We start from the raw sequence: 13,464 nt of genomic DNA on the forward strand, positions 1-13,464 counted from the left end.
CTACGTATTTTGTAAACAATTACAACAAAAGAAAAAAAACTAAGCAATTAGTATAAACTAGTACTGCTAATTAATATTGGTAGCTGTAATAATTTTTCTAGTGGAATAATTATAATTAGGACGACTACATATTAATACATGCCTCGTTCGAACATAATTCATTAAATGGAGTACTTAGTTTAGGAAGTAGGTTTCATCTACTTAATTATATTGGACAATCATCACTTTATTTGAATTGAGATAGACCCATAAATTTATTTGCTTAACATTGTATCCGATCCTCATGAGCTTTATAAATTTTGAAAAAGTAAAAAGAAAAGAGGAACATATGTTTAGTTAATCAAAGACATTATATTTTTGTTCAATTCCGTATAATTTAAGGACATTTTAAACCTCTTTTTGTTATATTTTTGGACAAGGTATATGCAAATTATAGAGTCTAACATCGATATAAATGGACATCATATTTACATCACTTTCCACCATATATATAAAGGTTAGTTTGCTTAGCTTCTAAACTTAAAATTGCACATGTTTTCTGAGATCGCCATCATTGAATAGCCTGCTAGCAAAATGAATAGGGACACACTTATCTCAGTGCACATTAATTTTCTTCTATTCCTTTGTCTCTCTTGTCTAATTCCCCTCAATCTCTCTCTTCCTTACTAAACCGACCATGCGTGCAAATATACGTTCTACAAAGTATAACTACCCTTGAGAAAGAATTAAATTTAACCTAGCTAGCCATTCAACAACTTCCTCTTCTTTTTTTTCTTCTTTTGATATAATTGAATCATATTCTAGATTTGTCCATGGATTCTACGAATCTTTATAATCATCATCAACTTCAACAGCTTTCTGGATATCCCTTTTTCAGTACTGGAGTTTCAACTCTACATGATTGGAACTCAGGCATCACCTCGTAAGTTGTTAAATTAATTAATATATGTCTTTCCATCTCCATATATTTCTTCATTCATCTTATTTATATCCATCTAAGTTTTACTTGAACTTCTTTAATGGTAGTCTTCACTCTTTTTGTTGCCTTACACGGGGAAGAAGTGGACCTACTAAGTTAAATTAGACACGAACTGTATTATTGATCAATTGCTTTTTAGATCGTTCTAATTATTAGTTTTCGTTATGTCATAATAAATACTCGTATGAATTTTAGGGTTTATTGGTCTCATCTATATATCAATATGTAATACACTACAGGGAAGAAGAATATTACTACAAGCTGGGACACATGAAAAGGATCTCATCAGAAGAGCTCATGTGGAAAAGAGGCATCGACACATTTCCATTAATGAACACCTCAATGTTCCACGATGGACATCATGAATCATCCAACGATCAGCTGGATGACAAAAATAACAAGGCCGGCTACATAATATCCAATGATTATTTCCTCAAAATGAAAGATATGAATAGTTTGAGTAACAACATGTTCAAAGAAAGTTACTTTGAAAACGAACAACAACATGCTTTTGATCTGAATGAGAATCTTCTGTCCGAAGATTCTTACATGAACAATGCTAATAATTCGAGTTATGTCCCAAGTCATGATATGGAATATTCAGATTTCCAGGGGTTGAAGTTAGCATTTAATGGAGTAACTTTCAAGAACAGCCATGATAGTAATAGTAATAGTAATAGTAATTGCTTTGGCCATTTCACTACAGAAAGGATGTCTTCGGGTTTTGCTGATGGACTACAAGAATTAACCCATAGTCCATCATCCAAAAAAGTAAGGACCTTCTTGCTTAATTCTTTTTTTGTTACTTGTTCTTTCAATTTCTGTCTGCTAATTATTTACCTTCACTGATGCGTCTTAATTAAATTGCTTTCACCAGATCACATCAAATGTTAGGAAGAACATTGGAGTTTCTTCAAAAGCAAAAAGATCTGCTGAAGATGAAGCTAATCCATGTCAAGAAGCATCAAAGAAGTCTCGAGTTACATCGCAATCTCCAAGCACATTAATGCTTAAGGTGAAAAAGGAATTAAGAGAAAAGAAATTGAAGTTTGTATATAATTAAAATTCCCACATAACAATCAAAAAAGATATGTAACTGTCTCATTTAAAAAACTTAAAGTTATTAGATAGAACACATTTTAGTTACGTGATCTCGAGATAAATTTTTTGAAGCAGGTTAGAAAGGAAAAACTAGGAGACAGGATTTCAGCTCTACACAGATTAGTGGCACCTTTTGGCAAGGTAGATATACTCTACTCCATTAAATAGTACATATCATCAGAATCCACTAAAACGCAAAAACTGGCTGAAGGAGAGTAACAGTTGTAATATTTTAATTTTTATACCATGCTGATTTTTCTTTCTTTTCTCCCACAAGACTGATACTGCATCAGTATTAACAGAAGCCATTGGCTATATTCAGTTCCTTCAGGACCAAATACTGGTAATAACATACTCATTCTGCTTTATTAATTTCCTCTTGAATTCATCTTGATGTTCATTTATAAAAAAAAAAATCCCTTATAATTATGCAGACATTGAGTATGCCTTATACGAAATCAACTGAAAGGAAGCTCCATCACATAAATCTAAAGGTAAGTGAGAAATTAATACTGTTAAAATATACTGGGATAATTTTAGAGACCGGAACTCACGTTTTTGAGCTTTATATATTTGCATACTTCCCTTGCATTAAATATATTAGGTATAGTTACCAATATATACTATTCCGGACATCTAGTTTACTAAACATGACTGAAGTATACTTGGTTATATATGGTGCGTATAAGTATATATGTTGATTATATGTGTGTATATATATATTTATTATTATGTCCATGTATGAATAAATATATGTATATTAGTACGAAGTATACACTATGAATATATATTTTGTAAACTAAGTGATCCAAAGCTGTAATTTTCTCTGGACCTTCTTTTCATTACTAACAAAACTGTGTAATTATAACTTTAAGTAGCCTTTATATGACGAAACCTGACATGTATTTTGGGATAGAGGGAGTAGCGTTATAACTGAGTGACTTAATTGTATAAATAATTTTACAATTGAATAATATTCTGAAAGCAAATTTTCATTTGGTGTAACAGGATTCGAGCATAGAGGCAGTGCTAGATCTAGAGAGTAGAGGATTATGTTTGGTGCCAACATCATTTTCTTCTTACATCTCTCAGTCCTGTGATTGAGAAATCGTTGGACAACTATTACTTTCGTGGAAGCATATGGCGGGTAGGATAAATTGTACAGTTACTGTGACTCTTCATGCCCAAAATCATGCACATAATGTTTATCGTGACATACTATATGTTTAATTTGCTATTTATAATCACTTAAAAAGATTAGTACCGTTTGTCCTAAACTGGGCGTTGTCCATAGTGCTCTTTATGTAAATTAAGATTTGGAGGAGGTACTAACCACTCTACTCTCTGTTTCAATTTATGTAACGCTCTCTGTTTAAGTCTTTCCAAATAATAACGTCTATCATTTTATAAATAGAAGTAATTTAACTTTAAAATTTCATTTCTATTCCTAATAAAATGATTTATAGTCACACGAATAGCCAAGGTGACCCAGCATCACAGAAATTGGGACAAGAGGGAATAACTGAAATGTAGAAAAATTTGGATACGGAGAAATAAACAGTGTTGTATTATTGTACTTTCCAAAACTTATGGACGGGAAAAATGTTATTACTTGTATGAGATTATACAATAATGATCTGTCATTGCATTGACAGGAAAAAATCCAAGAAACTTATGTTTCAATCTCTGGATATATAATTAAACTTTTACAGCTGGAGGGAAAAAAAATCATGAACTCAACTTATTTATACAAAGTATTGGGATTCACAAAAGAAAAGTAAGATATAAAAGAGGATGTCTCTTGTCAGCACCTATGGCTATGTTCTTCCTTCTTCCATAAGCCCCCTCTGAATCCTGCATCTTCAATTGGAAATGCCTCCACCTCGGGGCACCAGCTAGCCTTGAGTATTCTTAAGGAAGGCATCACTCGATTTATTGCTGACCACTCCAATCTCAAATCAGTTAAAGCTTCCAACATTAACCCCTCAATTTTCCAAAAAGTACTGTGATCACCCCAGAAGTTGTCGTGCATTTCCTTCATATCACCTGAAACGATTGACATATATCGCAACATGGGGAGAGATGTGGGGTTAAGCCATTCAGGACTTATTTTACCTGGATAGAATTTGAGAATCAGCTCGTGGAGTTGTCGAGGAGGATAAAGTTTACCAAGTTTTGTGACTAGTCCATCATCTTGACTGTCAAAGCAACTTATTGTCAAGAATTGAAGTTCTTGGAGACCTATCAGTGCATTCCCCTCATCATCGCCAATCTCCTCATCCTGAGTTAGTCTTAAACTGAGCCTTCTCAGTCTAGTAAGGCTTCTGAGTTCAGAAATACGACAACCTCCACGCTGGCTTAATTTTGCAGGCTTGAATCCAAGCAGTACTTGAAGATTGGAAAGCTTACTCAATCCTTTTGGCAGGTACTCAAGTGACCCACAGTGGTTCAAATCTAAAATTGCTAGTTCCACAAATGTTAAAACACAAGAGGGGAGCATTTTCATATTCTGGCAATAGCTGAAGTCCAAAATCTGTAATTTTTCAAGATTGGATATGGAATCTGGAACACCAATCAACGGGTGTGTATTGCTTAAACTGAGATAAGCAAGCTGTCTGGCAGATCCAATGCCTTCCAGCAAACTTGAAAGAGGCACATCGAAAATTGATTTGGACAGATCCAGTACCTGGAGGTGTCGACTATTGCAGAACTTCTTAGCAATATCAGAAGGGATTTTGTTTACTTCACCACTCTTGGTGGTTGTCAGCAGTGCTCGTAATTTTCGATTGCTCAGTAGTTGCTTCCCATTCATCGCACTATTAATACCCAAATGCCGACAATTTGCATCAGATGGGGTGGAAAATGAATCATCATCTGCAATTTTGATCACCAAATCACGAACCATATCATGCATTTTGCAAGTATGGATCACACCATTGTAAGCCTTATCAACAACTTCAATCAAACATCGATTGGATAGTTGAGAGAAACAATCTTCTCCAACTTCAGTTGATAACCTACCACTTCTCAGAGGGATGAAACTTTCTCCGATCCACCAACGGATCAGCTGGTCTTTAAGTATGACACAATCCTCAGGAAAGAGTGAAAAACAAAGGAAGCAGGATTTTAAGTATGGAGGTAGTTCATCATAGCTCAACTGTAATGAAGCCATCACTGAGTTATCATTTTCTTTCAATTCATCGCGGAAATGATCTGCAATACGCCTCCATTCATGATAGTAAGGTGGTTTACAAAGCATCACTCCTCCTACTGCTTTGATTGCTAATGGAAGACCCTTACATTTTTCCACAATCTCCTTTCCCACATCCTCCAATTCAGGAAAATCGCATTCACCTGCAGTTGCTGCAAATGCAATCTTCCGGAACAGTAACCAACTGTAGTGCTCATTCAGGAATTTTGGCCAGTGTGTCCTTGCTTCTGTGACTCCCATCTTGCGAGCAACTAACTCATTTCTTGTAGTTACAATAACACTGCTCCCATTACCTTTGGGTAGTCCAGAATAGATTTTCTGCCACCAAGCATTGTCCAAGCTCCAAACGTCATCCATAACAATCAAAAACCTCTTTCCTAAAAGGTACTGGTTAATTTTTCTTAACAATTCCCCCTGGTCGTCACCAATGCATGCATCTCCCAAAGTCTTCAATATGCTTCTCATGACTTGTTCCTCAGTAAATGTTTGAGAAACAGATACCCAAATTCTCCTCTCAAAGTGATTCTCCATGCTTCTCTCATTGAAGACTTTCTGAGCAAGAGTGGTTTTACCGAGCCCTCCCATACCCACAAATGCAACGGCAAGTAAACCATCACTTGCTTCAAATAGCCAATCCTTTATCTTCTCTGTGTCACCTTCCAAACCAACTACCTGAGTGTGGTCGTAAAGGGAAGAAGTCCATCTTGTCATTAGATTATCGTGTGCCTCCATACTTCCTTCTTTCATAAGTGGCACTCCAAGGTATGTCGAAATGTTTTGCTTTATTTCCGTGATCTTGTCATTGATTTCAGAAAGTCGCTTGCCAGTTTGATGGCGATGAGATAACCTTTTGGGATGTAAGCGCGTAGAGAATCTAGTAGACCCATCACTATCTGCTGACTGATTCTGGCAGTCCTCCAGTATCTCTTCAGCTTCAAAGATTAAGTCTCTCAAACAAGCCATGACCGTTTTAAGAGTGGTGTGTTTCCTCTTGAGCCTCTCTGCATCCTTGAGAAAGCTTTGCATGAATAACAATTCATTCTTTAATTTTTCAAACTGTTGTCTGTGTTGACTTAGAAATCTGCTTTCCTCAGTGAGAACATTTAGAAGTTTCTCTAAGAATACAGTTACCACTGCATCCACCATTTCTTCTGCTTCTGATTTCTGAAATGCGGCCCAAGGAAATTGGCTCGCCTGATAAAACCAAAGAATCAAATTATTGCTACAGACTCAAGGATATACAGTTGACTTCGCATTGCCATTTTCATAAACAGCAAACAGCCTCTCTACCCCACAAATGTGGTGATAACATCCGCCTACATCCTAACCTCCCCAAACACCACTTGTGGGATTACATTGGATATGTTGTATTTGTTGTAAACATGAAAATTGTTTTGCAATTAAGAGGTACCTCCAACAAAAACTAAAATGATAGTATCTTCTTCACACACTTAAGCCAGTTTGGCTTACCTGGTAAGAATAATATAATGCAAGATCAAACTAGTAATACAATGTACGGTTCAATTTATTTTCCATATTAACAATATATAACGCGGATCTAGTCTAGTTTTAAATCGGATACACTACAAAGAAAAGATACATGTACTACTAGCAATACCTGAATAAGACCCTAAATTGGTGCTAAAAATTAGCCCTTTAAAGTAAGCTCCTTGTTTGTTTGTTTTAGTAATGAAATAGTAATGAAGGAGACACAAATTTAATACAACTAATTCTTAGGCTTGGAAAATCTAATCCCCAAACTTTTAAGTGGTAATTATGAGTCATCACATAACAAGTAACAACCATATGGAGTATTATAATTCTGCATAACCAGTTCATTTTTTATGGTTCCTGTTCTATACTAAAACCCCAACTGAGTAATTTAGAGTCAAATTTTCCGTGATAGTTAACAAAATAGAAGACCAGATTAATTGTTCATAAAAGAAAGGATGGCTAACAAAATTGAATAGATATATGTAACACTTACTTGTGAAAGAAAAAGATGCTGCCACAGTTATCACCAAATGGATTTGGGGAAATCAAGTTATCAAAAGTTGCAGTGATAAAGAAGAGGAAAAACAAAGAAAAAAAGAAGAAGTGGAAATTAACAGAGAATGAGTAAAGGAAGAAGATGAGAAATTGAGTGAAACGGGGCCAACATGGTTGAAGAATTATTCCAAGTCAACGATAAGTATAATAAGATATTGAATTTTCTTGATATTTTTAAAATAATATATCATTATTTTGTCAAATTATTTCAGTATTAATATATTTAAGTTCGTTAATTTGCAGCGGTGAATGAGTAGTCATAATTTATCGGATACCATACTGATATATAATTTCAATTTTCCAAAAAAACATCTCAATTAAGTCATATATTAAGACACTTGTGCCAATTATAGAGTAGTCAATATTCTATTATTTAAACATGGACAATTAAGTTGTAATACCACTTTATATATTATTAGTACTATAATGATTATACATATGAATCATATATGTAATAATAATAGAAATTGATCTTAGTGGCTAAACACCTACATTAACTTATGGTAAGCACTTCGATTTATTTATGTACTTACTATAAAATACTAAAAATTCTCATGGGTTCAAAATCAAATATTTCCATCTTATAAGCTCTTTTAGTTTGACAAGATCTTTTATTAGTATTTTGTTTCTCGTATCTATTTTAATTTTCTAATTACTCATTCATCACCATATTTAGACAAGTACATAATTTTTAAAAAGGTAAAATTATCATTTGTCTCTTATAAGTTTATAATTACAGAAATCTGTTAAACTGATACAATAATATAAGTGCTGATACATTAATATGATGTTAAAGGGAGAAGAGAGGCGGCGATACTGGGAGAGACAGGAGAGAAGCGAGACTGGGAGAGAGAGAAGAGAGGCGAGCGAGAGAGGGCAAAAAGTGGGAGAGAAGTGAATTGTATATGTTTATCGGTTAGATAATTATATATTATACATATGCATTTGTATATATGGCAAGTGAGATAGGGAGATGGAGGAGAGAGGTGAGCGAGAGAGTGGGAGAGAGGTGAATTGTATATGTATATCACTTAGATAATTGAATATTATACATATGTATTTGTATATTCTAGCAAATTATACGTATACAAACGTGACTAATTATATAAACTCGAAGTCAACCCACGTAATTAATGTATAATGTTAGTCGTAGTGGTAGTTATAATAAACTATAGCTATGATGAATAATGAAATAGTATAAATTTACTTAACCGAGTAATTTTTTCATTATTTGTGGTATTTCAACAATAGAATTTCAAGAATTAACTATAATAAAATTAAATATAATTAATAAAAAATGATAAATATAAAATATAAATGAAGCCCAAAAATTATTTTCATGACTCCATCTTCTGAAGGATCTTAAGAAGGTAAGTTTACAATTGAAATCTTAGATTAATTTTCACATTTTATTCATTGGATGAAGAAGACAATTTTTTTTTTCCATTTTCATTGGATGAAGAAGAGGCCGCATGTAACGACGTGCTGACGGTCTGCTATTCCTTTATTAGATAGTAATTTTAATAAAGAGCATATAGCAGTTAACTAAATGATGAAGAAGGGAATAAGCACGCAGCACAAGCAGACGTGTTTGACGGTCTGATGCATGCTATTTCCTTTTATTAGATATAGTAAGTATAAATATAAATGTATATATATATATATTTATTCCTTAGTCCAATACTCCAATGTGAAAAGAGAAAGAAAGCAGCTGAATTTTGGTAGTTGGAGGACTGAAATGTAGTCTTGGTTGAGAGTTACTGGATTACTACATTTCTCAACAGTAGTAAATTGAACGTGTTTCGCATGGATCCGATTTATGAAACGAGTGAAATAACGTTAAAAATAGTGGTGTCACTTTCACCTTTCGTCTGAGACTCGTTACTGCAATGGCTACTACAATTGATTCAAAAAATGCTAGTAATACTGTACTAAGATAACATAAGAAGCATGAAAAGTTGCTGAGAACTTGTTACAATAACATCTGCATTGCAATTGCCCTGATCTCGAAAGTTAAGAAATTTCTTTACTCATTACCATGCACTTCTATATTTGATCAAAAAACAAGTGAAAAGTGCATAAGTTTACACATTAAGCATCGAGAAATTGCACTAGTATAATACCTACTACATCTTCCGTTTCCCTTACCAACGCCCCCCTCGTCCTCTATTCGGTCTTCCTATTCTCATTCTTCCTCTCCTTTGGTTTCTCAAAGTATGAACCAACACTTCAGTTCTCAGTCTTTTAGCTTCTTGAATCTCACCTCCATCAACCTTTTTGTCCTCAATCTCTTCCTTCTCATCGTCTTCTGGGGTGCTAGGACTCTTCTCCTCCTTGATTTCATTGGCTTCATCAGCTTTTCGCTTGAGCAAATTAAGCACTCCCTCAAGGACAACCTCAGCATCCTCACTTCTCATCAGTTCCTCTGCAACTTCTGCAGGGGTCACCTCTACATTCTTGATTAGGCCTTCAATCTCCCCGAATAGTCTATGATCAGATACACCCAAGTAGTTAAAAGCCAGAATCTTGAAACTCTGATTAGTACAATAGGACATATGAATGTGCATATCCATTCGACCAGGTCTCAACAAAGCAGGATCCAACTTCTCCTTATGGTTAGTTGTAAATACAATAATTCTTTCATCCCCGCAGTTGGACCACAATCCATCAATGAAGTTCAACAAACCCGATAACGTTATCTGCACAAGAAACACAATAATAACAATCAGATTTTGACTCAATACTAAAGCACTATACATTAAAAAAGAAAATACTAACAGAAGAGGAAATAAGTCAAACCTTAGTGTCACTGGGTTGATGTCCAAGATTTCGATCATGCATTTCCACACTACAATCAATATCTTCAATCACAATAATGGATCGATTTGAAGTGGAGATCAAAATCCTTCTCAATTCCGAATTAGAATACAAACTGGTGAGTTCCAAATCATAAATATCGAACTTTAAGTAATTGGCCATGGCAGCTATCAAGCTAGATTTCCCTGTTCCTGGAGGTCCATACAAAAGATATCCTCTTTTCCATGCCTTACCAACTTTCTTGTAAAAATCCCTCCTTTTCACAAATCTATCAAGATCCTCAATTATCATCTTCTTCATTTCAGGTTCCATAGCCAAAGTATCAAAAGTTGCAGGATGATCCAAATTTATGGAACCCCAAACCCCACCACCCCCACCTCCATACCCATACCCATCATCATCACTACCACAAGGACAATCCCTTGTATACAATTTCACAGCCCTATCGTTATCTTGAATTTCTTTAGCCTTTGTCAACACAAAGGGTAAATACTCATTCAAAACACTTTCTTTAAACTTTTTATTAAAACTCAGCTCAAAGAATCTTTTCTCTGGGGTATACCCATGTCTATCCTGAGGCTCGACAGAGACCAATCTCCATTTCATCTGTACGACGCCGTATACATCAGTGATCTCTTCATCCTTCTCTATGCTCACGTTGATGTTTTTCTGTTTAGGGGTTTTGTGGGCCCGGACTTTGTCGGCGTTTGGACCGATCTTTGTACGGAGGTAAATTTCGGCGGCCTCGTAAACTTGATTCCGGGTCATTCCACACTGTTCATCGACGATGATGGTGAGTTGGGTAGAAAGTGGAGTGAAGAGATAACTGATAGCTGATTGGATATATGTGAGGAGTGATTTTGGGATGAGATCGTTAGCCATGGTGCGAACAAGCATCATCGACGCCGCAAGAGAAGCATACGCCGAGAATAAAGTCGACGCCGTGTTCTGCACTTTTGAGATGTCGTACATTTTCGATAATTGGGTTGCCGGGACACAGTGAATCCGGCTGGCGATGGTTTAGGGACACGATGATTTTGAGAGACAGGGATAGATTGAGACTATTTATACGCGGAGGCTTGAGGATTTCAACAACTAAATTGGGCTATAAACGAGCAAACTTGGTCGCCACGAATATATGGGTACATAGATCTTAGCTGGAATACTACTTATTAAATTTCATCTTTTGGGTTTTCACGTATCCACTAATCTTTTGAGTATTTGGTATCCATATTCGGAGAATTGTTGCATAGGAATCATTTAGAACAGCGTTTTTTACAAAATATAAAATGACGATTCGAAATTAAAATTATTGATTAAGGAAAAAAAATTAAATTAAAACATCACATTCTTTAGTGATAGCTGGGATAAGTGATTATCTTTTACTAAATCAAGTACTTTGAATCTTAAAACCTTATGACATTGTTTAATATTTGAAAAAATCTAACTTTGAATGTTTATTTGATTGTTTTCGACGTAAAAATGTTATGAAGTTTTCAAACTACAAGTGCTGCTAAGAGCGTATGATATTGTGTTTAATCTATTTTCTTTCTTTTTTATTATTTGTGACTAATTAAATTTTGATATTTAAAACAAAAAGAAAGTTATATTTATATTTAAAAATAGAGAATATACAATTTTTCTTTTTTGATTTATTTTTAATTAATGTATTTTTGCTTGAACTATTTTTATACCTTTAAAAAAGTTCTAAAATAAAGCATAATTTTGTAGGAAAAGAAAATTCTCTATAAAGAGCTTGTTCCACAAAGCCTTAATAAGTTGCGTTGGTCAAATTGGTGCAGATGTTGTGTACTTCTCATAAGTTGTGCTAACTTATGACGTGTCATATTATGAGTGGTTGGAATGAAGAGTTGTAGGATAAGAAAGGTGCACATCTATATTGGAATGTAGCTCTACTTGGGCATCACAACGAGGGAATCCTTCACGTGGTGTATTTTGATTAATTATTCCATTAAGACATTAATTTCAATAGTTCCATTACTTCGATTATGAGTATTGAATAGTATTTAGTCCGACTCAATTTTTATACGAGTTAAGTTGATTTGATACGAAATTTATTTTATTTTTGTAAAAAAATTGACCTAAATAAAACAATAAATAATTATGTATGTATATGTTATTTTTAATGAAATTGATATTTTAAAATTATATTATTATTTAATATAAAAATATATCTTTTTTGAAAAATTAATTTTTAAAAAAATAAGTCATATAAATTGCATACGGATGGATATACTCCACGTGTTGTTCGATACACTTTATTTTATCATATTTTAAAATATTATCAAAATATTAGTAATTAAAATATAATTTAAAACAAAATAGGTTTAGTTTCAAATTAGTGCTATTTTACTTTTCACCACATTTATTGAACAAGAATTAAAAAGTAAAAATAATCGATTGTATGAATTTTTTAAAATGATAATTATTTATTTTATTTTACTTGATCCAAGTCAACTTAACATAATTCTTAAGCAAGTTCTTATCATGGGTGTATCATACAAAACGATCTATTTAATGATGTTTTATAACTCTAAGTTAAATTTTATTATTATCATCATTTCATGCATCAATTTAATTTTAAAATAGTATGATAAAAAATAATGAATTTCTCTAAATTTTCTAAATAAGCAAATGGAAAATATTATTTTTAGTGTAAAAAGTAAATAATGTGAAACGGGGAAAATATTTTGGAACCACAACCAAAATATCTAGACCACAAGAAATCAACTTTCCTTGTATGGGAATATATGTTAAAATTCTCGTCATAAGAAAATTTAAACAAAAATAAAAATTCCATATCCTCCATTTATTAAGAATCTCTCTTTATATTAATCTACAAAATACTTGTGACTATTGTAGTCTTAAATTTTCATTAGAAAACATCCAACATGAACATTTTGATATGTATTCAAATGATAAGCTAGAACAAATCATAATTAAAGTGAGTTAATAAAATATAATAGAGATTGTCGAAGTATTAAAAAATATATTAGTTAATGTATACAAACTTATTCAAAGGGCTGTACGGGGGTACTTAATATTCAGAGGTTTGTCAATTTGGTTCAAAATTTCAGAACTCACAAGTTCTGGTTAACTTACTGACATTGCATGTTTTCAGTGATTGAAGTTTCGAGTGTTGTACGATGAGAAAGTGGCAATGTACGTACCTCTAATTTGGGCACCACGCAGAGGGAATCCTTCACGTGGTGTATTTTGGTTTTGTTTTTTTTCCGGGCGGAGGGAGGTTATAACATAGCTCAAATTGAAATTTTAATTAAATTTG

At 33.6% G+C, this 13,464-nt stretch overlaps 3 protein-coding genes across 3 annotated transcripts; 1 reads left to right on the top strand and 2 right to left on the bottom strand.

Annotated features, from left to right (window-relative positions):
- Positions 1-533: 533 nt before the first annotated feature.
- On the top strand, positions 534-3,491 carry LOC107009583 (transcription factor bHLH110-like). Its single transcript, XM_015208925.2, has 7 exons — positions 534-922; positions 1,219-1,750; positions 1,857-1,994; positions 2,156-2,221; positions 2,358-2,423; positions 2,515-2,574; positions 3,089-3,491. The coding sequence occupies exons 1-7, from the start codon at positions 813-815 to the stop codon at positions 3,182-3,184; spliced, it is 1,068 nt and encodes a 355-aa protein (XP_015064411.1). The 5' UTR covers positions 534-812; the 3' UTR covers positions 3,185-3,491.
- Positions 3,492-3,628: 137 nt separating this feature from the next.
- LOC107008972 (disease resistance RPP13-like protein 4) lies at positions 3,629-7,466 on the bottom strand. Its single transcript, XM_015208202.2, has 2 exons — positions 7,279-7,466; positions 3,629-6,485 (listed from the first exon to the last, which is right to left on the bottom strand). Exon 2 carries the CDS (start codon positions 6,435-6,437, stop codon positions 3,885-3,887), a length of 2,553 nt encoding a protein of 850 aa, XP_015063688.1. The 5' UTR covers positions 6,438-6,485; positions 7,279-7,466; the 3' UTR covers positions 3,629-3,884.
- Positions 7,467-9,246: 1,780 nt separating this feature from the next.
- Positions 9,247-11,386, bottom strand: LOC107009406 (AAA-ATPase At2g18193-like). The gene is made up of 2 exons (XM_015208740.2): positions 10,140-11,386; positions 9,247-10,039 (listed from the first exon to the last, which is right to left on the bottom strand). The coding sequence occupies exons 1-2, from the start codon at positions 11,127-11,129 to the stop codon at positions 9,485-9,487; spliced, it is 1,545 nt and encodes a 514-aa protein (XP_015064226.1). The 5' UTR covers positions 11,130-11,386; the 3' UTR covers positions 9,247-9,484.
- Between the last annotated feature and the right edge of the window lie 2,078 nt (positions 11,387-13,464).

This window comes from Solanum pennellii, chromosome 2 (assembly GCF_001406875.1).
Source record: "Solanum pennellii chromosome 2, SPENNV200".
NCBI lineage: Eukaryota > Viridiplantae > Streptophyta > Magnoliopsida > Solanales > Solanaceae > Solanum > Solanum pennellii.

What these genes read in the sequence shown, in the direction of transcription:
- LOC107009583 (XM_015208925.2), top strand. Translation starts at nt 813, where the DNA reads ATGGATTCTACGAATCTTTATAATCATCATCAACTTCAACAGCTTTCT. An exon ending in ATAGTCCATCATCCAAAAAA is followed by an intron (nt 1,751 to 1,856) that starts GTAAGGACCTTC and finishes TGCTTTCACCAG; the next exon opens with ATCACATCAAATGTTAGGAA. An exon ending in CAAGCACATTAATGCTTAAG is followed by an intron (nt 1,995 to 2,155) that starts GTGAAAAAGGAA and finishes TTTTTGAAGCAG; the next exon opens with GTTAGAAAGGAAAAACTAGG.
- LOC107009406 (XM_015208740.2), bottom strand. Translation starts at nt 11,129, where the DNA reads ATGTACGACATCTCAAAAGTGCAGAACACGGCGTCGACTTTATTCTCG. An exon ending in ATCAACCCAGTGACACTAAG is followed by an intron (nt 10,040 to 10,139) that starts GTTTGACTTATT and finishes TTTCTTGTGCAG; the next exon opens with ATAACGTTATCGGGTTTGTT.
- LOC107008972 (XM_015208202.2), bottom strand. Translation starts at nt 6,437, where the DNA reads ATGGTGGATGCAGTGGTAACTGTATTCTTAGAGAAACTTCTAAATGTT.